Source organism: Euprymna scolopes, chromosome 32 (genome assembly GCF_053919585.1).
Source record: "Euprymna scolopes isolate OS-2025 chromosome 32, ASM5391958v1, whole genome shotgun sequence".
In the NCBI taxonomy this organism is placed as follows: domain Eukaryota; kingdom Metazoa; phylum Mollusca; class Cephalopoda; order Sepiida; family Sepiolidae; genus Euprymna; species Euprymna scolopes.
This window is the reverse complement of record NC_136513.1, coordinates 91,099,695-91,124,229: the sequence shown is the minus strand read 5'-3', so window position 1 is coordinate 91,124,229 and position 24,535 is coordinate 91,099,695. Positions and strand designations below refer to the sequence as shown.

Here is a 24,535-nt window from a genome sequence, read left to right as displayed (position 1 = left end):
TATGGAAGGCAACATTTTTCTTTTTTTTCTTTTTATTTATTGATCCCCCGACAAAGGAAGGATTGGACCTCGTAATTAGCTCTTATTCGTTTGCACTTCCACTTTTCTTAATAACTATCCTTGAATTTTTTTTGAAATTTTGCACAAACATTAGAGGGGGGTCATTATATGGGTAAAATTGCCCCCAAATCGTTCGTTCATTCATTCATTCATTCATTCATTCATTTGTTCGCACTTTTCTCAATAACGAAGCCTTGAATTTCTTTGAAATTTTGCGCAAACATTTTTACTGATGAAAGTAAAGTTTTCGCTCGTGGAGGGAGACCCCCATATGCTCGGCTTGTTTTATTCCTAATTTGCGTCCAGTTAGAAAACTGAATTAAAAAATTTTATTAAAATGAAAATATCTCGATGTGTTCAATAGAGAATTTATCTTAAAACACTTCCAATCCTTCCAAGAATGCTTACATTTCCTTCCTAATATACCCTTAGTTAGATGTCACATTTCCCTATGTCTATAACCTAGCTCCTTTCTTTTCTGATAAGAAGCATTAGGCTTTGAAATGCCTAGGTATAAAGATAATCTAAAAGCCCTCTTCCCATTTATGTTTTGTTCCTTATTGAACTGACAAAGAAATTCATATATTTATTTTGTTTTAAATTGTTTTGATCCACCCTCATGTTGAGCTTCTTATATTCTTTAAACCCATTTTATATATATGTATACACATACACACACTCTTGCTTACCCCTGAAAAGGCATATTTGAGACCATGTCTACAGATGGAGGGAGTTAAACAGTAAGATAAGGAGGGAATTAGATAGTCTAGCTGTTCAGGTGGGGTGGGGGAATACTATAGAAGGCTCTCTTGGGACCTCTACAATGCAGAGGTGGGATTTTGCTGCTTCTCGGGTTAGCCGATCATCATCTATATAAAATAAAGATAATTTTCCGCTTTCTTTAACATAATTTTTTTTTAATGTATCTAAGAGGAGAAACGGAGTGGGTGGGGGTAGTCTTTTCTTAACTTTTTTTTGGTCTATGTCCAAGATTCCCTCTGTCTTAAAGAAAAAAAAAAACAAAAATAAGAAAAATTTGTACGATGTATATATCTGTGATGAAATAAAAAAATATATCATATACCAAAAATCATGTAAATTGATCAAGTTTTATTTTTTAATAGGCAAATCAGATTTTATGAGTAACTGTGGAGCAACTGTTGCATAACCATTTTGAAAACAATTTCAAGAAACAAAGGAAGATAACTGAACAATTTAAACTTGCAAGATTTTTGTAACGTTGTCAAATTTCAATTAATCACTTACAAATGATTTTTCTTTATAAAAATAAAACTACTTGATCAAGTTTTGTGATTTTTGGAATATGATACTTTTTGTTCTGTCACCAATACGTACATCATGAAGATTTTTCTGTATTTTGTTTTTTAGTATAGGGGACTTCTGAATAAGAACATTTTCTTCATATATTTGAAACTTTATCGTAAAATCTAATCAAATTTTTTGTATCTCTTTTATACAAAAACCTATTCAAACTTTAGTTTTGGTTACGTAGTACATATTCTGAGGAGCATCGCTACATGCTTGAGAACAAAATTTTGCCTAGGAGTCGATTGTTTTTTAATTTTCTTATCAGTTTGTTCAAACTGGTGATGGGGCATCCTCCCAGATGCCAAACATTTACCAATATTTGAAATATTCAAACCGAGAGATCTTGTTAAGATTCTGACTGTTCCTTTAAAATTCAATTGCACTTGGTTTGCTGGGTATATTTGCCATATAGTTTTTTAAATTCTTTTTTAGGAGTCCAGTTGCTCCTATAATAACTGAAATGATGGAGATCTTCCCAAGATTCCAGTTTCTTTTCATGTCGTACATATGACTTTGGTATTTTATCTTTTCCCTTTCAGTTCTGTTTTAACCCAGCATCATTAGAGACACTAACTTCTACTAGGGTTGCTTCTTTCTCCTTCTTGTTTCATGTGACTGTCATGTTTTATGGCTCCGTTTTTTAGGTATGTAGCTGTAGGGATTGCATGGTGTATGACTTATTTCCGACTGTTCTTTCTGTTTGGTTGGTTGGTTGTTTTTGTTTTACGGCATATCAACCCTTTTCAGGTTATTTAATGCCGAATCCAAAGATTTTGAAGAAACATTTTTTTAATAGAGTATATTTGTTGTTTTCACGTCGGTTTCTATTTAACCCAAAGTTGGGACCCTAACCAGAGTGGACCTGGGAGCAATGGTAATTAAAGGGTGGCTCCATACTCCCCAAAGCCCACAAGCTCGGCCTCACCACTGGATATAGTTTAAGGTCATATCCAGGACCCCCATTGAGGGACTTTTACCCTCTGCAGGGGGAGGGGGGGCAGTTGGCGTATTCTAATGCCCCACCGACAGGGCCGTTCTTTCTGGAATACGTTCCCATAATTTGCTGCTGCATTCGATATTCAACTTTTGCAGATCGTCGACTGGAGATAATTACTCCCTCCATTGTGTCGGGTCGTATAGTAGACATCCCCTAGCAGAACCTTACAGTTGAATATCAAGTGGTTCACACTCTTTACGTGTGTGTGTGTGTGTGTGTGGCAGAAATTGCATTTGCTGTTATTTGCTTAGACCACTCATTTTTGTGAAGGCCATTGGTCATCAAGCCTTCATGTTGGGCAGCCATTTTAATTTTGTTCTGATCGTAATGGCGCGTTCCTCTTTTCAGCCAGTCTATAGAGTCTTCCTTATCTATATAGTCCTGGGTAACTGCATCCAGAAAATATTTGACATGCTGTTGATTGGCACATTATTCCAGTTTTTTGCAGTGGAATTTCTTTGTGTATTTTTGGTGATTCTGTTTTGTTGCGACATCACAATTACTGTTTCCACCTCACTTCCTCTTGCGCCTTCGTTTTTAATTGATTTTTTTTTTTTATCTTTTGCTTATTAAATTGTTAGGTGAAAGTACAAAAAAAGGCAAAGGACGTGAAGCTGAAATATAATTGTGAAGACAACCGAAATATTTGCTAAACATTCTAATTAATAAGCTTGTGCGTAACGCCTTCTGTATTTAGCGAGTAATAAAAATTTATTTCGATTGCTGTTCCCATTTTGGTTTGGTGTTACTCTAATGTAACTTTTTTTCTTTCTAGTGAACTTCGGCATCTGTACACAATTTAGAACTGGACACTTTATTCATATTATTTGGATTCTTCAGACTACTGTACTCATCTTGAGTGTTATTTTCACAACATTTTGGTCAATGTAACCTCCGACTTTCTTCAAGTGTATCTTGTCACACTCTGGAATCTTTTTGTCAAACTTGGGAATCTGCTTGGAATTTTTAATGGAATCCTTTATTTAATCCACGGGAATAGCATGTTCTCGTTCTGTCAACCATGATTGGATAGAAATCCTAAGTAATTAGCAGTTGTATTTTTAGATTGCCCGCACTGAGAATTGAACCTTTGTTTTTTGTCTCCAGGAATGGATTGAATAATGTGTTCCATTTGAAATTCTCTGGAGATTCTTGAATTTGATAGATTTTTGAGGTTGACAAGATATATCTGAAGGTTGGAGGTTACATTGAGTAAAACATTTGTGAAAATAACACTCAAGGTGAGAACAGTAGTAAAAAAAAAAAATAAAAAACTCCAAATAATATGAATAATCAGTCCTCATCTTAAAAATTTAGAATCGTAATAAACGCTTTTTGAAATTCCATGCAGCTGAAAAGTTTGGAAAACTGCATCTGTGGAAACATTATTGTGAGAATCACTTTAAAGATAATGAGAGCAGTTGAAATTATGTAATTTAATCGAAAGTTGTCGTGTCCAAAAATTCAAAAACATAATTATTTTATTCTCTTTAAATATGTTTTTTTTTTTTTTTTATATCTGCAGGATCCTCTAATTCTTTCCTGTCTGCTGTCCTGTGTTTCAGCGCTCTTCACATTTCTCAACCACAGTCTGGAAACATTGCCAAAAGTATTAAATAAGGTTAGTAATGTAATTCCGAAAGGGCAACTGGCAGAACTCTTTTTCACTAATACCCCAATTTACACCAGCAACAAATTTCAGCTTTCATGTTTTCTCTCGGTTATCAAACACTCAGTTGTCTGTCGTCACAAATTCATCCATCTTAAAGCCACCAGTCCTCTAAAATGAATCCAGCTACAAACATAAATTCTTTATTTTATTTTCTCGTTACCTTACACTTGACATGCCAAACAGATGTGCTACCGTTTGCGTGAGTAGTATTACAGGTGATGACAAAACTATGATTCTCTGCTTCTAGAAAGAAATTTAACTCAGAGTTTATCACCTGCTCAAGTGTGCCTCTCCAATGAAGGTGCTAAATTTGTATCACATCTCCAAGAATACTCTCTTTAATTAGAATCCAATATGCACCAGTATCTACTTCGGGCGTCCTAGTTTTACAACAGGAGGAATCACATGAATGTCGATAATTCACCAATGCGATATAAACAAAAGGTTTCAAGCATGATTTGTCAGTACGTTCCAGTTGATATGCTCTAAATATTTGAATCTTTTCTCTCTGATATGTTTTTACAAGTAGTCTTCAATGGGCAGAAGTCCAAAACTCAAAGTATCAATGCTGAGGTGTCTCAAGGATCCATCCTGGGCCGAAGTCTCTTCCTTATCTTCATCAATGATCTCCCAAATCACATTCTAAGTTCCTTTGTCAACATATATGCAGACGACACTACCATCTGTGGCAACACTTCTAAGGTCAGCAACGACCAAGATATCCCAGCTTCTCTCTCCCCAGACTTTGCTCACCTGGTACAATGGGGCAAAAAATGGCTGATTAATTTTAATGCATCAAAAACTAAGCTTCCATCTTTTCACCATAAATGCTCTGATCTCCACCTGGTCTCAATTGATATGAATGGCTCTCGTCTCAAAGAAGCCCACTTTTTTTGACAAGCTTCTGTGTTTGGCCTTCGCTTCTGACCTGTAATGGATACTTAAATCAAATCTGTTGCCAAACTCGACGGAATAATTGATCATTCTACTGCTTCGAAAAGTATCTTGCACCTAACGCATTCTTCTACCTGTAGAAGAGTCAAATACAATGTAAATTTTTTTTTTTTTTTTTTCATTGTTTACTCTTAAGTATATATTCGACAAAGTTAGACACAGTTAATCAACCGAGAACCACATCACTTTATATAAAAGCATATAAGATATCAGCGGATACACACTAGAGAGTCAAAACAATGAAAAGAATATGTTGTTGTCTCAGCCCTAGTGATAACTTTTCCTCTTCCCTGCAACCTTTTTCTCCACAGAAGAGATTTTGCAAGCCTGTCTCTACTCTATCATTATTTTCATGGTACGCTTCAATCTGTAGTCTCTTCTTGCCAAATTTTCACAATAAAAACACTCGTCTAGCTACAACCACTATCATCAATTTCCCCCCATTCCCTATTTGTGCCTAAATCTAAATGCCAATTCCATGAACAGAGCTTTCTTAGAGCTGCCCACCTGTGGAACTCTGTTCCACTGGTCTGCTTTTCAGCTGACTACAATATTGTCTTCAAATTCTTGTTGAGCCATCCCTGAAATAATCAAATTATACCTAATTTCCATCACTAATGATTATTACACTGTTGTCATTGTGACCACTGTACACTCATTGACTCTTATCGTCTAGTGGCCTTTGGGCCTTAGTGTATAGTACCTTCATTGCGTGTAAGAAAAAAGAAAAATATAACTGAAATTTTTCCAAAAAATTTTTAGATGATTTTTTTTTTTATTTAAGGAAAACTTTCTTGTTATAAATCAAAAACTTTATTTTTATTTATTTATTTTTTTTTTTTTTCCAGATTTTTTCTGCTGTGGTTTTTAATCTTCCTGGACAAACCAAATCAACACGAAGCAAAGCAGTAAAAAATGTCCGTCAACACGCGTGCTCTGTGTTGGTCAAAGTTTGCAAACAATATCCTGATTTACTTTTCGTAAGTTTTACATGTTATCCCCCCTGCCCCCAATATACAGTTATGCATCATTCAAGTTTTCAAAAATATATGCTTACAAATTAAGAAAAAAAAACACTAAGATGGTGTGTGACTTCTTGGATGCCCTATATCGTTGCTCCATTAGAGATTGAAACCATGAAAGTATAGATTTAGTAGAGTATTTAAATTTAAGCAAGAAATTATTTATTTATTTTTACCCATAAGTGTTGCTTATTTTATTGATTTTCTGGCTTGCTATTAATTCACCATGTTTGATACTTAAAACATTAATTTAAGATAAACATCTATTTTATATTTCTCTTTGTCTACCTGTTACTGGACCAATCTGGATGAAATTTTGTATCGACCTTTGTTATAAGGTGCAGTAAATTAAGTATTATAGTATTCGTTTGATGCACAGTTGGGGATTAATAGGGATTAGTAACTAGTAACATTTACTCTAGTAGTTTTCTATTGAACTACTGGTCTGATCTGGTTGAACTTTTGTATGAACCTTTGCTATGATAAGGTGCAGTTTTTTGTTTTTATAACAGAAAAGCAATTTGTTATGACAGCAAGCAAAAGGTAGCCATGTTTGGATTTTTAGACCACAAGGAAGGGAGAGGGGCACCATGGGGAGATAACTCAGTCCAAAGTGCCGACCCCTCCTACCTTCTTATGTTAAATAATAGCTTCTCTCCTTTCCTTATGGTCTAAAAATCCAAATATGGCCACCTTTTGCTCTAAAACTTGATCAAATTAAGTGAAATTTTCTTTTTGGAAAACTTAATTTCATAATGGGTACGTACAATATAACTTTTTTATACTCTCCACATTCGACAATAAACTGATTTAGTAAGTGATGGCTGAAGGGTCAATCGACTTGCTGAAGAATGGATAAAACACGGCTGGAAAACCAACATCTTTTCTAGAAATGTGGCCATTAGAAAAGACAAAGGAAACACAGCTGCTTGAGTTTATTAGCAGGATGAGTATATTTCTCCTGTATCCTTGTTGCGTTGGGGCAAATCGGTCCCTTCTCACCAACACTTCCCATACAGGGCTCCGAAGCAGGTGGGGAGCAGGAGAAATGAAAAATCTACAATGTAAATGTCAAATAAAAAGCCTCAAAAAAATAAACGATTGTGAAGTTTCAGATAAATCTAGTTCAGATTCAGAAACAGAATCTCAAACCAAAATCTTCCTTTATAATTATAGAAGAAACCAAAGGAGAATTGACAGCAAAAGTGTCTTCCTTCAAAATTTGTGAAAATATTTTCAACATCAAACCTAAACAAAGTATGATGTGCCACTGTTTCAGAAAATACTATTTGGCAGAAAAGGTTACCAAATAACTCCTCAATCTATAGTGCAGAAATTACAGCCATAAACGTGGCTCTAGATATTATCACCAATCAAAACTCCAAGAAATTCATATTTGTAAACTCATTATCAGTACTTGAATCATTAAAAACAAAATGCAAAATTAAACTGCTATAAACTTCTATCATACAACACAAAACTTTCTTCTGTTGGATTCCTAGTCACTATGGTTTCCATGGAAATGAAAAAGCTGATATGGCGTCCAAAAATTCCCTAAAACTCTAAATAAGTGACATAAAGGTCCCATATACGGACTACAAATTTTCAATAAACATTTTTATCATAAAGAAATGGTAAGAAAACTGGAACAATTGCCAAAACAACAAACTCTTCCAAATTATGCCTATATTTAAAAAAAAAAAAAAAAATCCTACAAAATCATGCAAAGAAGTAGTAGTCTTATCACGTATCCGGATAGGACACACATGCATAATTCACTCCTTCATACTAAAAAGTGAAGAACCTCCCAAATGTATACCATGTCACGAACCTTATACAGTGGAACGCTTTTTACTTGACTGCTATGACCTCACACAAATTCATCAACACTACTACAAGGCCACAAACTTAAAAGAACTCTTTTAAAAGGAAAACCCTAAAACCATTCTAAACTTCCTAAAAAGAGCAAATCTTTACCATAAAATATAAATACCATCAAACAGCAAACAATACCAAAACTTTACTTGAATATACCCAGCAAAAATCAACTCTGAAAGCATCTAAAAATTTAAATTTTATATACAGCATTAAATGACCCAAAGATGGTCGATATACTGCTTAAACAAACAAATGTATTGTGTATCGTTACCCCTTGGTTGCAAATTTAGATTTTAGTCTAGTTGATTTGAATCCATTATTTTCATTAGTAGCAATATTATAGCTTCCCCATCCTGTGAAAGTTGCTTCATGCTAACCATGGTACATTTCTTACTAGTACTTTTGGAGCTTATAAGTTACTAAAAATGGGCAAGATATATTCTCGATTGTAATAGCAGCTCTGTTTACAGGTTTTTTTTTTTTTTTTTTTTACATAGGCATCACCACTTATTAAGGCCAAGCGGCCACTCGAGGATAAGGGTTAGAAGTTCATTCATTATTTAAGTTATTCGTAATCGTAAATTTTAAGATGCAGATTTTTTTGAAACAAAAAGGTTAAATAAGTTTGTAAGAATTTTGCTTAAATATGCATAAAATGTCTTCATGTCTTAAAAAAAAAAAAAAATAAAGAAAATGTTCTGAAGATTTTTTTTCATCTATCTCTGTTGTAAAAAAGAAAAAAAAAGAAAAAAGGGTGCTTATGCAGATTAGCAATGTTTTAAACCAACACATTTTAGGTGAAAACATTACATACTTGCATGGCATGTTAACATGAGTATCAATTCCAAACATTTTGTTAAATGATTCAGTAAATGTGCTAGATGTATCTTTAAGAAAAATCAATGTTTGCGGAAAATTGCATATTAGTACCATTTAATGATACAGTTAGAGCAATAAATCATAATTGTATTGAAAAATTTCCTGGACAAGTCAAAGAATATTTGTCATTTAATTCTGTTCTTGAAGGAACAGAAGCTACACATTACCCAACAGAATTTCTTGATTCGATAGAGTTATCAGGATTACCTCCACATAAACTTGAACTCAAGAAAGGAGCTCCAATCATATGTATGAGGAATATTGATCCACCACGCTTATGTAATGGTACAAGACTAATAATAGAGGAGCTGTATAATAATTTGATTGTTGCTAAAATTATTGCATCACAGTTTGAAGGAGAAATCGTTTTAATTCCAAGATTGAAAATGGTCTTATCTGAAGGTGACAATATTCCGTTTGCCAGAGTCAAGTTTCCTATACAATTAGCATTTGCTATGACTATTCATAAGTCTCAAGGACAGACCTTACATAAAGTTTTAGTTTATCTAGACAAACCTGTCTTTCAACATGGTCAACTATATGTTGCACTCAGTAGAGTTAAGCGAAAGGAAAACATAAAAGTTTTTTTAAAACACTCAAATTGTACAAAAAATGTTGTAAATAGAAAAGTATTGTCTTAGTTTTAGTGACCTTATTATTAGCATATGAATACAATATTTATTTTCTGTACAATAAGTGCTTAAGCACCCGTGCTTTTCAGCGATACATATTCAATAAAATAAATTGATTAATATAATTAATCTGGATATAAGAGAGTTAGAACCTGATAAGAAGTCTCAATTAAGCAAAAGGATAACAAAAGTTTTCTTTAAAAAAAATTAATTGTACAAAAAATGTAAATAGAAAAGAATTGTCTTAATTTTATTGACCTTATTATTAACATACAATTTAAATATTTTACACAATGGGTACTGAATGTTTGCTTAAATTAAATGAAAAAAGTTACATTTTATTTTCATTTTCTATTTAAAAAGCCATTATTAACATGTGGAGAGTGTTTTTTTTATTATTCTGTACTTTCAACTAACAATTTCATTTAAAAGATGATATAACAAAATTTGAATTTAACTATAATAAGGATTATGATACCTGTTCAGTGCATATTTACCTATAAGTATGACCAACCACTTATAATTCAGTAACTGTAATTTAAAAAAAAATAACAATTATAATAAACAGAACGACTCATAGAAATCTATCTATATTCTTTTTTCATTTTAATATACTTTCATAGAAATGCTTCTGTTATGTAAAAAAAAACTATTTTCTTTATGCCACAAGTGTCACGCTAATACATGAATTCCATAGCTAATATAACGTACTGACCCAACGGGTCACGGGTGGTCTAGTATACGATAAAACTCAAATCAATTCGATTTTGTAACTACGAGGGGCGTGCACTAAGTAATGCCCCTGACCCACTTCCCATAGCATTAGAGCAACGAAACTTGGCACAGTTATTAGTCTTTCTCTACATAGGAACCACCCAGAGGTATGCATTTCTCCCATCGTTTGATGCAGCTCTGCAGACCGTTTTTGTAGAACACCCCATGTTGGTCCTCCAACCACGACGTGACTTCAGAAATCAAGGCTGCATCATCTGGGAAACGCTTTCCTTTCAAAAACAACTTCATGGCTGGGAAGAGGTGAAAGTCAGAGGGTGCAAGGTCAGGAGAGTAGGGAGGATGGGGAAGGATTTCATAACCACACACCTGTGCTTCTGATCTGGCGACATACGAGTTGTGGACCGGAAGCGTTGTCCTGCAGGAGGAGGGTACCTTTGCTGATCTTGCCCAGTCTCTTGATTTTGATAGCTTCCCTTAATTTCCTCAAAAGTGAAGCATAATAGGCTCCTGTAATTGTGGTACCCTTTGCCAGGAAATCTGTCATCACTACTCCGTCCTGATCCCAGAAGACTGTGAGCATGACCTTGCCAGCGTAGGGCTGCACCCTTGCCTTTTTAGGAGGTGGTGAGTCCAAGTGCTTCCACTGCATTGACTGGGCTTTGGTCTCTGGATCATAGTGATGAACCCAGGTTTCATCCTGTGCAATCAGTCTTTTGAAAAACTTTGACTCATCTTCTTGGCACATCTCCAAATTCATCCTCGAGCACTCAACGCGTTCTCGCTTCTGGAATGGTTTGAGCAACCTGGGAATCCATCTGGCAGACACCTTATGCTTATCATTTTTCATAATGAATACTGATTGACATAACACGTTAAGTATGTGATAATGTTTTCACCTGAAATGCATTGGTTTAAAACATCACTAATTTGAACAAAGAACCTAAAAAATATTTTTACTGTCTTTTCTAGCCTGTATTTCCTCAGTTACACCAAAATATCCAAAACATTGCCAGGGATCCGGTGCAATTATCCCAAATGGAAAAATGTATTCTCACAGAAGCTCTCATCCTCATCAGGTAAGATGACATTAAAAAATGGTAAAAATATTAATCATATTTCTGCTTTTCAGCTGACAATTCATTTGTCTCCTCTGAGTGGCTTTTGGGTTTCATGAGTGTAACTCGTTAGTAAAATTTTTTAAAAATTGTGTTGAATCAAAGGGAGATAATTCATATTAAAGCAGCATGCAAACAGCAACTGATTTTTTTTTTTTTCTTCAAATTAATATAATTACAAAAGCTTTTGTACTTGTTCAAGATTTCCACCTAGAAAGAGAGAATGCATTATTTCTAATTATATTGTCGTTAATATACTTATGTGATATTTTTTCTTTTTTTTTTCTTTTTTTTTTCTTTTTTAGCAACCAGTCACAAAACTTTGAAAAACAGTCATCATTTATTGAAGAAGTTTTGAATCCTGTGAAAGAAATTTGGCTCTCACCCAGCTTCGAAATGTATGTACAAACATAAATGTGTTCTTCAGAATTATCTGATCTATTCCCTGCTTCCTTTGTTCCAGCTTATTTGACTCGTTTGATCTAAAGCAGGGTTTCCCAACCTTCAGGACACCATGGAGCCCCCGAGCAGGGCAAAGGTTTTTCACGGAGATAATTTCTGAAATAAATATGAAAAACATTATTTCAAATTTTAACTCCTGATCGTGATTTTACTATATTTTCATGTTTACAACCATTTTTTATTTTTAATTAATCGAAAATTGTTGCATTTTTTTTTTTTTTTTTTTTTTCATGAATCATCCTGAAACTCTTTACACCTGTAGTCATGTATCATATCTTTTTCCAGTAAAAAAGATCAATAATTAAATGTCTGCAATCATGTAATTTTTCAATATAAAGCATTTGGTCCTCTTTAAGAAAGGGCTTATGAAGCCCACTTTATGAAACCCTGGTCTAGAAGTCATTGTAATACAGATTCCTGCTTCTTTCCAAGCACTGCGCAATTGTGGAACTCTCTTCCTGCTTACCTTCTACCTACAACTTTGGTCTTTTCAAGACATATGTCTTTGCTATAATCATCATTCATTCTTGTTAGTTCCTTGCATCAAGTAGGTCCTGGATATGACCTAAAACTGTATCCGATGGTGAGGCCCCACCTTGCAGGCCTTGGGGAGTGTGGAACCACCCTTTAATTGCCATTGCTCCCAGGTCCACTCTGACCTGGAGTGGTAGTACCTGTTAGGGTCCCAACTATGGGTTCAATAGAATCTGACTTAAAAAAAAAAATATATACTTCATTAAAAATCGTTCCTCAAAATAACCTGAAAAAGGTTGATATGCCGTAAAACAAAAACAAACAACCAACCTTGCATCAAGTGGCTTCATGCCTTGTCTCAAGCGATTTCCATAAAAAAAAAAAATTCTGTTTGGCATAGTATACAGTATTTCTTTTTTGAATGATAAACCATTAATGGACAAAAGCACTCTAATCACCTTAGCAGCACGATACCATCATAATTAGCCTACATTTCCTCATCATATTCGGATTTACTGTCTATTTTACGTGCTGGCATTTTTTTTTTTTTTTTTTTACAAAGGAGTCACCACTTATCAAGTCCTGGGGACCACTCGAGAATAAGGGTTAATAGGTATGCATTAGTCAATGGGATTATAGCGTAGTAATCATAAATAGTGGAAATTTTTTAAATTGGATTACTTAGGGAGACGGTTCATCAAGAATTTGTTTACATTGGACTTGAAGACAATCAAATTGTGTTGGACAGCTTTTGGAAACTGACTTTCAAACTAACCTATTTCTGGCCAGATGTTTATATATTTCTCTTAATAAATCTGTTCCCCTTGTCTAGGAAATACTGGGCCGATCTGGCTGAAATTTTGTATGAAACTTTGTTATAAGATACAGCGAACTAAGTATTATGGTATCCATTCAATTCACAATTAATGATAAGCATTGGTCTTTAATGCAAAAGTAAAAGTTAATCATATTCAACCATCAATTTGGCATAAGGCATTCATTCAACAGCTATAACTTTTGTCTACTTTTAACGGACTAAAAAAGTCTAGTTTATACCTATTTCTTACAACTCCATTCTTGTCATTTCCTCCTATGTTTTCCTTGGCTTTCCCCTAACAACTGATCCTGCTACCTCAACTAATCCTAGAACTCTAATCTGTTCTTTCCTCATAATATTCAATTTGGTGTCTGTTTTTACATGCTGGCAGACAGCTTTTAGAAATTTTTAAACGAGCCTATCTCTGGCTAGGTTTTTTGTCAATTTTAAGATATGTCTTTATTTTGAAAGCTTACGTTTGAGTAGCAGTAAATATGGTATTGCATTAAACATGTTCTTTTCAAGTCTTGGAATAATTGGGGTGCAATCTAACAAATATCTTTGCAAGAGTTGGACTGAAATAGCATTTCAGCTGACAGAAATTTTGATTTTCACAATTTTAAAATAAAAATATATCCTTATTTTGAAAAAACATTTGAGTGACATTAAATAGAATATTATATTAAACTTTTTTTTCAGCTACTGGAATAATTGAGGTGCTAGAAGTATAGTTGGTCCTAATTAACTGGCTTTCAGAACAAATAAAACGATCCAACATAAAATAAGCTTTGTGTAAAAGTTGGACCTAAGTATCATTTAAGCTGACATATGGAATTTTGGTTCTCACAAGCAAATTTTCATTTATTGTTGTACTATGTTATTGGCATTATAATAACTTATTGAAACATTTTAAAATAAACTGCAACTAACTGAGATGGTTGGAAGGAACAAGTTGGGAGAATGGTTTTAAAGTTCAGTAAAAACCAAACATGGCAAAATACTTAAACTAATATATATATATATATATATATATATATATATATATATATATATATATATATATTCAACCACATCTGATTGAACACAATAGTTATTCTTTTTTCCAATTTTTCTGAATATCTTTTCCATTCGCCGAGCTATCTTTTTTATTTTGTCTGGCATGTTGTATAAAATGGCGCCCAAAAGTTGTTGTTCAGCCATATTCTAATCTAGCGCTTTCTATTCGTGCATTTGATTGTTATCAGGAGCGATTGTTGTCGGTTTCTTTTTCTTTTCCTTTGAGGTTTAGTGTATTTATAGTTTTTTTTATTATTGGTTATAAAAGTGTGGGTGGGTTTTAACCGGGTCTCATTTAACACCGGAACAAATATACTAACAGTATTTAATAACTAACAAGAAACTAAATTAATAAAATATAAAATAAGAAAGGCAAAATTAAAATTAAAAATAATTCGCTCCTAATTATCCTACACCCACCTTTATAACCAAAAATAAAAGAAAACAACTAAATAGATTTTATGCAACATGCAGGCTGAAATAAAAAAAAATGCTTGGCGAATGGAAAAGATATCTAGAAAAATCGGAAAAAAGAATATCTCTATCATGTTCAATCAGACATGCTTGAAAAATGACTTGCTGCCAAATGTAATTATTTTGTGTTGATTTTGCAGAGCTTTCCAGTCTCCAGAGAAATTCATGTCATTTGTTGGTTTGGACCAAGCCCCAGTAGAGCCAAGTTCTGATGATTTATGTGGGATCAATCGGTCACAGGTAATTTATCTTCTCTTCACTTTGGTATAGAATTTTTCTCATATGGTTCGTAAAGACAATGTAAATATACATTAAAAGTAAATGAAAACGAATGTTTAAGTTGATGTAACCGCCGTTGTGAAAATGAGGTTTAGGTACACCAAAATGGCCAAACTTCATCCTGACCCTATATATGCAGAGGGAGAAATATGAACATTGAAAGTAATAAAAGCTTCTTTCACAGAAGTGTCCACCTGTGCAACGCTGTCCTGCTTCCTGCTTGAATACAAATCCAATGTGAACAAGTTCTCGTTGAGTCGTCCCCATAAATAATCAAATTCTACCCAGTTTACACCATTAATGATTACTACATTGCTATTTTATCCTTAAGTGGCTTTTGGGCCTTCATTTTTTAATATTTTTTTTTATTTATTTATTTTTTTTTTTTTAAAGGGTAGTCACCACTTATCAAGGCCTGGAAGCCACTCGGGGATAAGGGTTATTGTGTGTACAGTACGTTAGTGTTGGAGATTTGATAAAGTGTCTTACTTAAGGGGGCGGTTCATTAGGAATTTGTTTACATTGGACTTGAAGACATCCAGGTTTAGTCAGGTGGGAAACAGGCAACCGGAACAGAGTTCTACAGGCGTGCACTTCTAAGAAAGAAGCTTTGTTCATGGAATCTACGTTTTGATTTTGGCACAGATAAAGAGTGGGGAAAATTTTTGACAGTGGTTTCAGAAGTAAAAATGAAAAATAAAGAAAGAAAAGTGTAAAAAAAAAAAAAATTGGGATTGTTCATTGTAAATAAAAGGCGTTGCAAGTAGTAGTATTATTTAAGGTGTAGAATATAGTCATTTTTATGATCGAAAAATGATAATAAAAAAATTATGGCAAAAGGAATAATTATGGTAGAAAAAAGAAAATTATTCAATTGTAAAGATTGAATGCAGTTGTCTCGTATAAAAACTGGCTTTGCAAACTCTTTTAAACTATCTAACCTGAGTTCAACAGGTGACATGTTATATAATTTTTTTTTAATTGTGTGTATAATTTTTTTTTTTTTTTTTTTTACTTGAGTATATCATTTTTTTTTTTCTTGAGTATATGAATTTTTTTTTTTACTAGAGTATATGAATTTTTTTTTTTACTTGAGTATATCATTTTTTTTTTTTACTTGAGTATATCAATCTTTTTTTTTACTTGAGTATATCAATTATTTTTTTTTACTTGAGTATATCAATTATTTTTTTTTGCTTGAGTATATCAATTATTTTTTTTTTGCTTGAGTATATCAATTATTTTTTTTTGCTTGAGTATATCAATTATTTTTTTTTGCTTGAGTATATCAATTATTTTTTTTTGCTTGAGTATATCAATTATTTTTTTTGCTTGAGTATATCAATTATTTTTTTTACTTGAGTATATCAATTATTTTTTTTACTTGAGTATATCAATTTTTTTTTTATTTGAGTATATCAATTTTTTTTTTACTTGTGTATATCAATTTTTTTTTTTTTTTGCTTGTGTATATAATTAAAAAAAAATTTTTTTTACTTGTGCATATAATTTTTTTTTCTTATATATTTTTTCTTTACAGATTTCTTATTGCATCACAACAATTCTTGCTGTCATGAAACGAAGCAAATGGCCTGACGACATCCAGGTAAGAATGATTAGCAAATGTTTTATCAGTTTTAGAAGCGATAGAAAAATTCTTTGTATTTATAAATATCTCTCTCAACGCTCCCTTCTTTATCTATCCCTTATTGGGTTTCTTTAAATGTTTACCAGAAATTATTTAGGTTGTGACCTCATAACTAGATCATCCCCATGTGCAAGTAGCTGATTTCTAACTGGTTGATTTGGTTAAGTGATTAGACTTCTATTAAATCTACAAATTAAATTGGTTATCTCCAACCGAAATTAAAAAAAAACCAAAAAAACATTACAGTACCACTTGTCTCTGTGCAAAAAAAAAAATGACAGCACTATCAAATTTATTTTGGTCGCTTAATTATGATCAAAGTTTGTTGGAAATGTTTTAAAAAATTGCAATCTTGTGTGCTTCTTTTTGTTTTTGAAGTCAATTTTCACAATGAATTACTTTGACATCCTTATAAGTCTTGCTTTCCTTATTTTGTTCTTTAGTCCTCATATTCCATGAGCAATCTGTCTGACAAAGAGGAAAAAATAGCTGTTCTCTAGATCAGAATCTATTCCATCTAACGCTTATCATTGGCAAATATTTGACCTTGAATTTTTTAAAAAAATTTTTATTAGCTCCCTTATACATCAAGTGGCTTCATGTCTTGTCTGGAGCGATTTCCTAAATAAAATTAAATGCAGGTTTTGAACAAGTGAAAAAAAATCCTTACATATGTTTTAGAGTAAATGAAAATAAATCATAATGGAAAAAAAACAAATCAAACGTAAATATTGGGCAAAATGCAGCTTGCTTATTTCAACCATTAATACGTTGAATCTTAACATAATTCATAGTGTGACGCTATAGGTGTCCCTCTTGTTAACAGTCACAAACCCTAATGCTGTTTTCTGTGGTGTTTTTTTTTTTTTTTCGTCTTTTCTTTATGCTCTAGTAATGTTATTTATTCTAAAGTTGGTGATTGCCTAAGGTACGAGCACTTGCTTACAACTATAAAAATAAAACAATGCACCTACAAGAGAAAATACAAACTCTGACAAATACTGTAGATCTCAGATTTGAACTCGGAGAGTGAGAGAGACAGAGATACTATCGCAGAAATGCTATACCAAATGCTAACGTCCGCATCTTAGTTGTCTATCGAGGCCATCACTGGTTGATCAGTTCATTTTGTATGCCCAGAGTCACAACCTATTACAAACTGGAAACTATCTCTGACTCCTAAATTTATTGACTCAAAATTGGAAACCAATATTTTTGTTTTTGTTTTAGTTACCACCGTCACACCTGATAAATAGAAACTGATTGCTTCCGTCCCATCAGCTAGGAGTGACTGATTATTCAGAAACTGACTATTGATCGTGAGGCACCCTCCGGTGGGTGTCATGTTCAAGAAGGTAGTTGAGGATAACCAACAACCTTTTCGAACACTTTACCCCCCCCCCCCCCATGTTTTTTGGTCCTCTGACAAAGGAGGGATTGGACCTAGTAATTAGCTCCCATTCATTTGTTCACACTTTTTTCAATAACCATGCTTTAGATTTTTTGTAAATTTTGCTCAAACATTAGTGATGGTGAAAATAAATTTTTGCCAGAACAGATTTTCCAAGATGACTTTGGTTACTCCCCTAGTTGCCATTATAGAGACAAAATTGCCTCCAAATTGTTCATTTGTTTACATTTTCTTAATAATCACCCGTTGAATCTTTTTGAAATTTTGCACAAACATTAATCATGGTGAAAATAAAATTTTCACTTGTGGAGGTGGGGGGGGGGAGATTCTGCATGCTCAGCTTCCGACACATTTTCCTCCTTTTTTTATGCATCATTTCCTAACACTATGGATGAGAAGGGCATCAGTATCCACAAAAGCACATTAGAGATCAAGCTAGATTTTTTTTTTTACTAGTAAATTTATAAATAAAAAAAAAAATGCAATTTGGACACTGTAAAAAAAAAAAAAAAAAAAAAAAAAAAAAGGATCAAAAACACAATTTAATAAGGGGAAACCTTTATTCCATTCAACATTGATTTCACTTTTGAAAGACAACTTAAAACTCTATATTTATCAGACGCCTCCTTTCTTTGGGATAGAACTATTTTATATGCGTAGAGATACATGATAGTATTAAGCACATCAAATTATTTCATGTGATAAATCACTCATCACTGAAAGTCGTGACAACCGAACTTGAAATCACCTGAAAAAGAAAATTATGAACGACAAAAGAAAAAAAAATGTACATTTATGAAGAGTATTAAGTTTTGTTTACATCTAAAGTTTATCAAAATGACTGAAAAAAGTAAAGATTGCAAGTTAGAAGAGAAGTTCACTGAACTAAAATGAGTTTTGATAACTAATTGTTGCTTAGATGGATTTGAAGATATTAACTAAACTCTTTGCTAAGAAGGGAAGTGTGTAGTTAATTTAAAAAAGTTTAGTGCAGTTTAAAGTGTTGTTGAGTGTATGTGACTGAAGGTTCTAGCAATTAGACCAACATGAGAACAAGAAAAGGATAAATTGTGACAAACAAATTTCAGTTTTGCAACAAAATTTTTTTTTTTTCTATTTCCGCAGACGGCCAAATTTGGTGGTTTTCTCAGCGTTGGTCACGATTATTCTGAACGACTCCGCAATCCTGCCACGCCGCACATTAGTATTTTGCTCAACAATCTTTTTGCGCTGATGAGGTAACGTATTAAGATAATGATAAGCAAGCTTTTTTGTCATGCACTTTCCTTCATTCCTTATTTCTTTACCTTTCCCTCGCTATTCTCTTCCACTTCCTCCTCATCCTCATCTTCTCTTCCCTCCTTATCTTCTCATTTCCCTCCTTATCTTCTCATTTCCCTCCTTATCTTCTCATTTCCCTCCTCATCTTCTCATTTCCCTCCTCATCTTCTCATTTCCCTCCTCATCTTCTCATTTCCCCCCTCGTCTTCTCTCCCCCCCTCCTCATCTTCTCTCCCCCCCCCCTCATTTTCTCTCCCCCCCCTCATCTTCTCTCCCCCCCCCCTCATCTTCTCTCCCCCCCCCCATCTTCTCTCCCCCCCTCGTCTTCTCCCCCCCTCGTCTTCTCCCCCCCTCGTCTTCTCCCCCCCTCGTCTTCTCTCCCCCTCGTCTTCTCCCCCCCCCTCCTCGTCTTCTCTCCCCTCTCCTCATCTTCTCTCCCCCCCTCCTCATCTTCTCTCCCCCCCTCCTCATCTTCTCTCTCCCCCCTCCTCATCTTCTCTCTCCCCCCTCCTCATCTTCTCTCCCCCCCTCCTCATCTTCTCTCTCCCCCCTCCTCATCTTCTCTCTCCCCCCTCCTCATCTTCTCCCCCCCTCCTCATCTTCTCCCCCCCCTCCTCATCTTCTCTCCCCCCCCTCCTCATCTTCTCTCTCCCCCCCCCTCCTCATCTTCTCTCTCCCCCCCTCCTCATCTTCTCTCTCCCCCCCTCCTCATCTTCTCTCTCCCCCCCTCCTCATCTTCTCTCTCCCCCCCTCCTCATCTTCTCTCTCCCCCCCTCCTCATCTTCTCTCCCCCCCTCCTCATCTTCTCTCCCCCCCTCCTCATCTTCTCTCTCCCCCTCTCCTCATCTTCTCTCTCCCCCTCTCCTCATCTTCTCTCTCCCCCTCTCCTCATCTTCTCTCTCCCCCTCTCCTCATCTTCTCTCTCCCCCTCTCCTCATCTTCTCTCTCCCCCTCTCCTCATCTTCTCTCTCCCCCTCTCCTCATCTTCTCTCTTCCCCCTCTCCTCATCTTCTCTCTTCCCCCTCCTCTTCTCTTCCCCCTCCTCTTCTCTTCCCCCCCCTCTTCTCTTCCCCCCCTCTCTTCTCTTCCCCCCCTCTTCCCTCCACTTCCTCTTCTCTTTCCCTCCACTTCCTCTTCTCTTTCCCTCCACTTCCTCTTCTCTTTCCCTCCACTTCCTCTTCTCTAAGTTATAAAATAGTTATATATATATATATATATATATAAAAATTTTTTTTCTTATAAAATACATTTTATACATTACTAATATAGTTTAGGATTTCCTTTATTAGTATATTCTTGTTAATTTTATACGATCGATTCAAAATCATCAGGATAATGAAGAAATGCTTTATTTAACTGTTTATCACCACTTTACATGTGTGTGTATATTTAATTCACAATTTATCTCTATAATTTAGAGTACATCAATTTGCTAAAGACCGGGTGGAATCTATGCATCAAATGGTTAGTTTTTGACCTTGAAGTATTTTCTTTAGCAGCTTTTTATATGAAGTGCTTTCATGCCTTGTCTGGAGCAATTACTATAAAAATATAAACAAAATCTCTATCCTGTTCTATTGAAAATAGAAAACAATTTGGGTGATCCCTTGTTTCACTTTAAGATTATTTTCTCTATTCTTTTACAATTTTTTTTTTTATTATAGAACACTCAGTGCTCTGTGGCTGCCAGAAAACTTGAAGTTACGACATCAGGATTTCTTTAATGCTTACGACTTGCAGGAAGTTGACAAGTTGGCAGTTTTAGGTAAGACTTTTTTTTTTTTTTTTCTTTTTTTTAGTACAAAAATTACAGCTTACTTCTCGCATAAGAAATTCTCCCTCCCTCCTGTCTCTCTTCCCTGTCTCTCTCCTCCCCTCTTGAGAGAGAGGTGAAGACCTGACCAGAGAAAGGTTACTTTAAAAGTTTATTTCTAAAAGCTATCCAACAGATGCCAACATACAAGGTGGATCAACAAAATTGTCACCCTAGAAAAAAACGATTCCATTTTTGTTACAAATCATCTACTAGTTGACCAGTTGTGTACAAATCCCAAGAGCGATAGGAGCCTTCTATTATGTTTGAAAGTGACACAATGTTCAATGAGCGAGATCGATGTACCACTGTATACAACTCATGCTTCCTACCGATCCAAGTTATGACAACAGGATCATTGCCAGCACCCTCAAGATGCATCACTGGATTGCCACAAATAACAGGGACGTGCTCAGAGTGATGAAAACAAAGTTTACAGTTACGGTTATGGTCGTTGGTGTGGTTTCAAGTGAAGGAAACATCATGTCACTTCACATTTTTGAAAGTCGACACCAAATTGTACCTGGATGTGCTGAAGAGAGTGGTGATCTCCTGGTGCAATCAGGTGGCCACTGACAGACCCTGGGTGTGGCAGCAAAGAGAACCAGGCTTGGCTTCAGAAGTGTTACGACTTTGTACCCTTCCCTGAATAAGAATTGGACACACAAAACTAACTCCTTCTTACTTAATCGAAACGGAGGAATCTCCATACCACACACTCTGCAACCAACAAATAACCATAAAAACATCTATTGACGGAGTGTAGAAGATATAAACACGTCCAGAAGAGATATTTCAGAACAGAAAGTATTGGAAAAGTATTCCAGAAGTGGAGCCTCAGCAGATTTTAAAGTATCTAGAAGAAACAAATTTATTTAAACTCTTATAAACTAATCTAATAACATTCTATTTTAGAAAAAACAAACTCTTCAAATTTGAAAACAAACTTTTCGGAAAATTTAAAGCTTCTTGCTTCTGAAAATGAACTTTTTAATAAATTTAAAACTCCCTATGTCAAATCTTTTCTTGGCATTAAGTGACCCCCTAGAGGTTGAAATGTCGTTAAGCAAACACACTCACTGGGCCCCCTCCTCCCCCCCCGACCTGAACCTGCTGGACTATTTCATTTCATCATACATCGAAAACATCACCAATATAACCTCCCATAACACCAAAGCCAGTCTGATCGCTGCCAACTGCCAAGTATTCGCTAAGCCCATGCCGGTGCTTGTGGAAAAGGCATGCTCCCAATTCCAGACCCATATCGGGGTGGTGATTGAGACTGAAGGCGGCTACATTTGAATAGATATCAGCTCTACTACATAATCAGGTTACCTGAATTGATTTTTTTCAATAAGTTTTAAAATAATGCTAGTGTAATGAATATTAAAATAATGTATTTTTCTTTAGGGGCGACAACTTTATAGTTCGAGCCTGTATCAGGTGGATTTTAAACCAAAGTTTCTCACGTGTGTTGATGGTTTTTTTACATGAATAATTTTGGAAATTTTTCAAATGGTATTTTACAGGTATCCAACCTCCATACATTGATAACACAGATTCAACCACATCTAAACAACCTGTGGAACGTATGCAGAACTTTATCAGCAATATCCATGACAATGGGTTTGTTTTAAATTTTTATTTTTATTTTCTATTTTATTTTATTTTATTTTTTATTTTATTTTCTATTTTATTTTATTTTCTATTTTATTTTATTTTCTATTTTATTTTATTTTCTATTTTATTTTATTTTCTATTTTATTTTATTTTCTATTTTATTTTATTTTCTATTTTATTTTATTTTCTATTTTATTTTATTTTCTATTTTATTTTATTTTCTATTTTATTTTATTTTCTATTTTATTTTATTTTCTATTTTATTTTATTTTCTATTTTATTTTATTTTTTATTTTTTTATTTTATTTTTTTATTTTATTTTTTTATTTTATTTTTTATTTTATTTTTTATTTTATTTTTTTATTTTATTTTTTTTTCTATTTTTATTTTTTTTTCTATTTTATTTTTTTTCCTATTTTATTTTTTTCCTATTTTATTTTTTTTCCTATTTTATTTTTTTTCTATTTTATTTTTTTTCTATTTTATTTTTTTTTTCTATTTTATTTTTTTTTCTATTTTATTTTTTTTTCCTATTTTATTTTTTTTTCCTATTTTATTTTTTTTTTCTATTCTATTTTCTATTTTATTTTTTATTTTATTTTTTTATTTTTTTTACGCTTCTTTGTTATAAGAGTAAAATTTGAAAATCGAAATATTGAATTTCAAGTAAAACCAATGATATATACTTACTTACTTTTGTCGCAATATTTCAAATTTTGCTCTTTATAACAAAGAACTACCCCACCCCCCGCCCCACTCTTCCCCTTACCTTTTGTTTCTCTGGAATGTAATAACAACATCCAAAATGAGAACACTGGTTCGAATAACACAAATTTATTATCTAAAAAAAAAATTCAGAAACCTAATTAGCACGTATGTTTCTATTTTCAGTGTACCAGTTGTAATCATACAATGCACCACTGTGGGGACGTGCTGTAGGTCAGCTATCCCTGATCTAGGCTATTCTTTGTAAAGTTGTCAGTACTTGTACATTTTAATCAAGACATTAAAAAATGAAAATATCAAAAAAGAATTATATTGTACGTATTCGTTTTGAATGGAAGTTCCCCCCCAAAAATTTCACTTAATTTGATCAAGTTTTTTTTTTTTTTAATTTTTTTTTTTACGGCGGAAAAACACTTTTATGACAGCACGCTCAAGGTACATGTTTGGATTTTTAGAACACACCACGGGGAGATAACTCCGTCTAAAGCGTCACCCCCTCCCTATGTTAAATCATGGCTTTTCTTCTTAAAAATTGAAAAATGGCTACTTTTTGGTCAGTATCATAACAAATTGTTTTTTTGCTGTAAAAAACAAAAAAAAAAACAAAAAAAAAATTGATCAAATTAAGTGGAAAATTTTTTTTTTTTCAGAGAACTTCATTCCATAATGGATACATACAATATAACTTTTTTTTCCCATATTTTCATTTTTTAATGTCTTGATTAAGCTGTACAAGTACCAAGTTGTCACATTCACAACATTTTAACTGCTTAATTCACCGTCTTTTGTATAGTGACCAAACTTTTGTGATTATGAATAGAATATGATTGAGAAATACTCCAGCATCTCTAGAATATCATCCAATATTAATGTTCATTTTTTTCTATCATTTGATGTGATAAATTTCTTTGTAATTTCTTTCTTCCTTTACTTTTTTTCCTTACATGACTGCAGTTACCACATCCTGGGCAATGCCGGTTTGTGTCTAGGCTATGAATTTTATGCTCACTCTCAATTGTCAAGCATGTTAATGACGTACGTCCTGACCAATTTGAACAGTCTACCAGACTACAGAATGAGGCCGGTGATTCGTATCCTTTTCATAAGAGTGACAAAACTTTTTCTCTTTTTCTTTTCTCTTTTCTCTTTCTCTTTTCTCTTTTTCTTTTCTCTTTTTCTTTTCTCTTTTTTTCTTTCTCTT

General features: G+C 33.7%; 1 protein-coding gene across 1 annotated transcript in view; it reads left to right on the top strand.

Moving 5' to 3' along the window:
- LOC145256483 (exportin-5-like) overlaps nucleotides 1–24,535 on the top strand; it is a 127,232-nt gene that overhangs the window by 72,849 nt on the left and 29,848 nt on the right. The window contains exons 14-23 of the mRNA XM_080115428.1: nucleotides 3,912–4,007; nucleotides 5,861–5,992; nucleotides 11,128–11,234; nucleotides 11,579–11,671; nucleotides 14,697–14,796; nucleotides 16,376–16,441; nucleotides 19,020–19,132; nucleotides 20,840–20,940; nucleotides 22,518–22,614; nucleotides 24,289–24,425. Of these exons, the coding sequence (XP_079971554.1) occupies nucleotides 3,912–4,007; nucleotides 5,861–5,992; nucleotides 11,128–11,234; nucleotides 11,579–11,671; nucleotides 14,697–14,796; nucleotides 16,376–16,441; nucleotides 19,020–19,132; nucleotides 20,840–20,940; nucleotides 22,518–22,614; nucleotides 24,289–24,425 (1,042 nt within the window). The remainder of the gene's footprint in view (nucleotides 1–3,911; nucleotides 4,008–5,860; nucleotides 5,993–11,127; nucleotides 11,235–11,578; nucleotides 11,672–14,696; nucleotides 14,797–16,375; nucleotides 16,442–19,019; nucleotides 19,133–20,839; nucleotides 20,941–22,517; nucleotides 22,615–24,288; nucleotides 24,426–24,535) is intronic.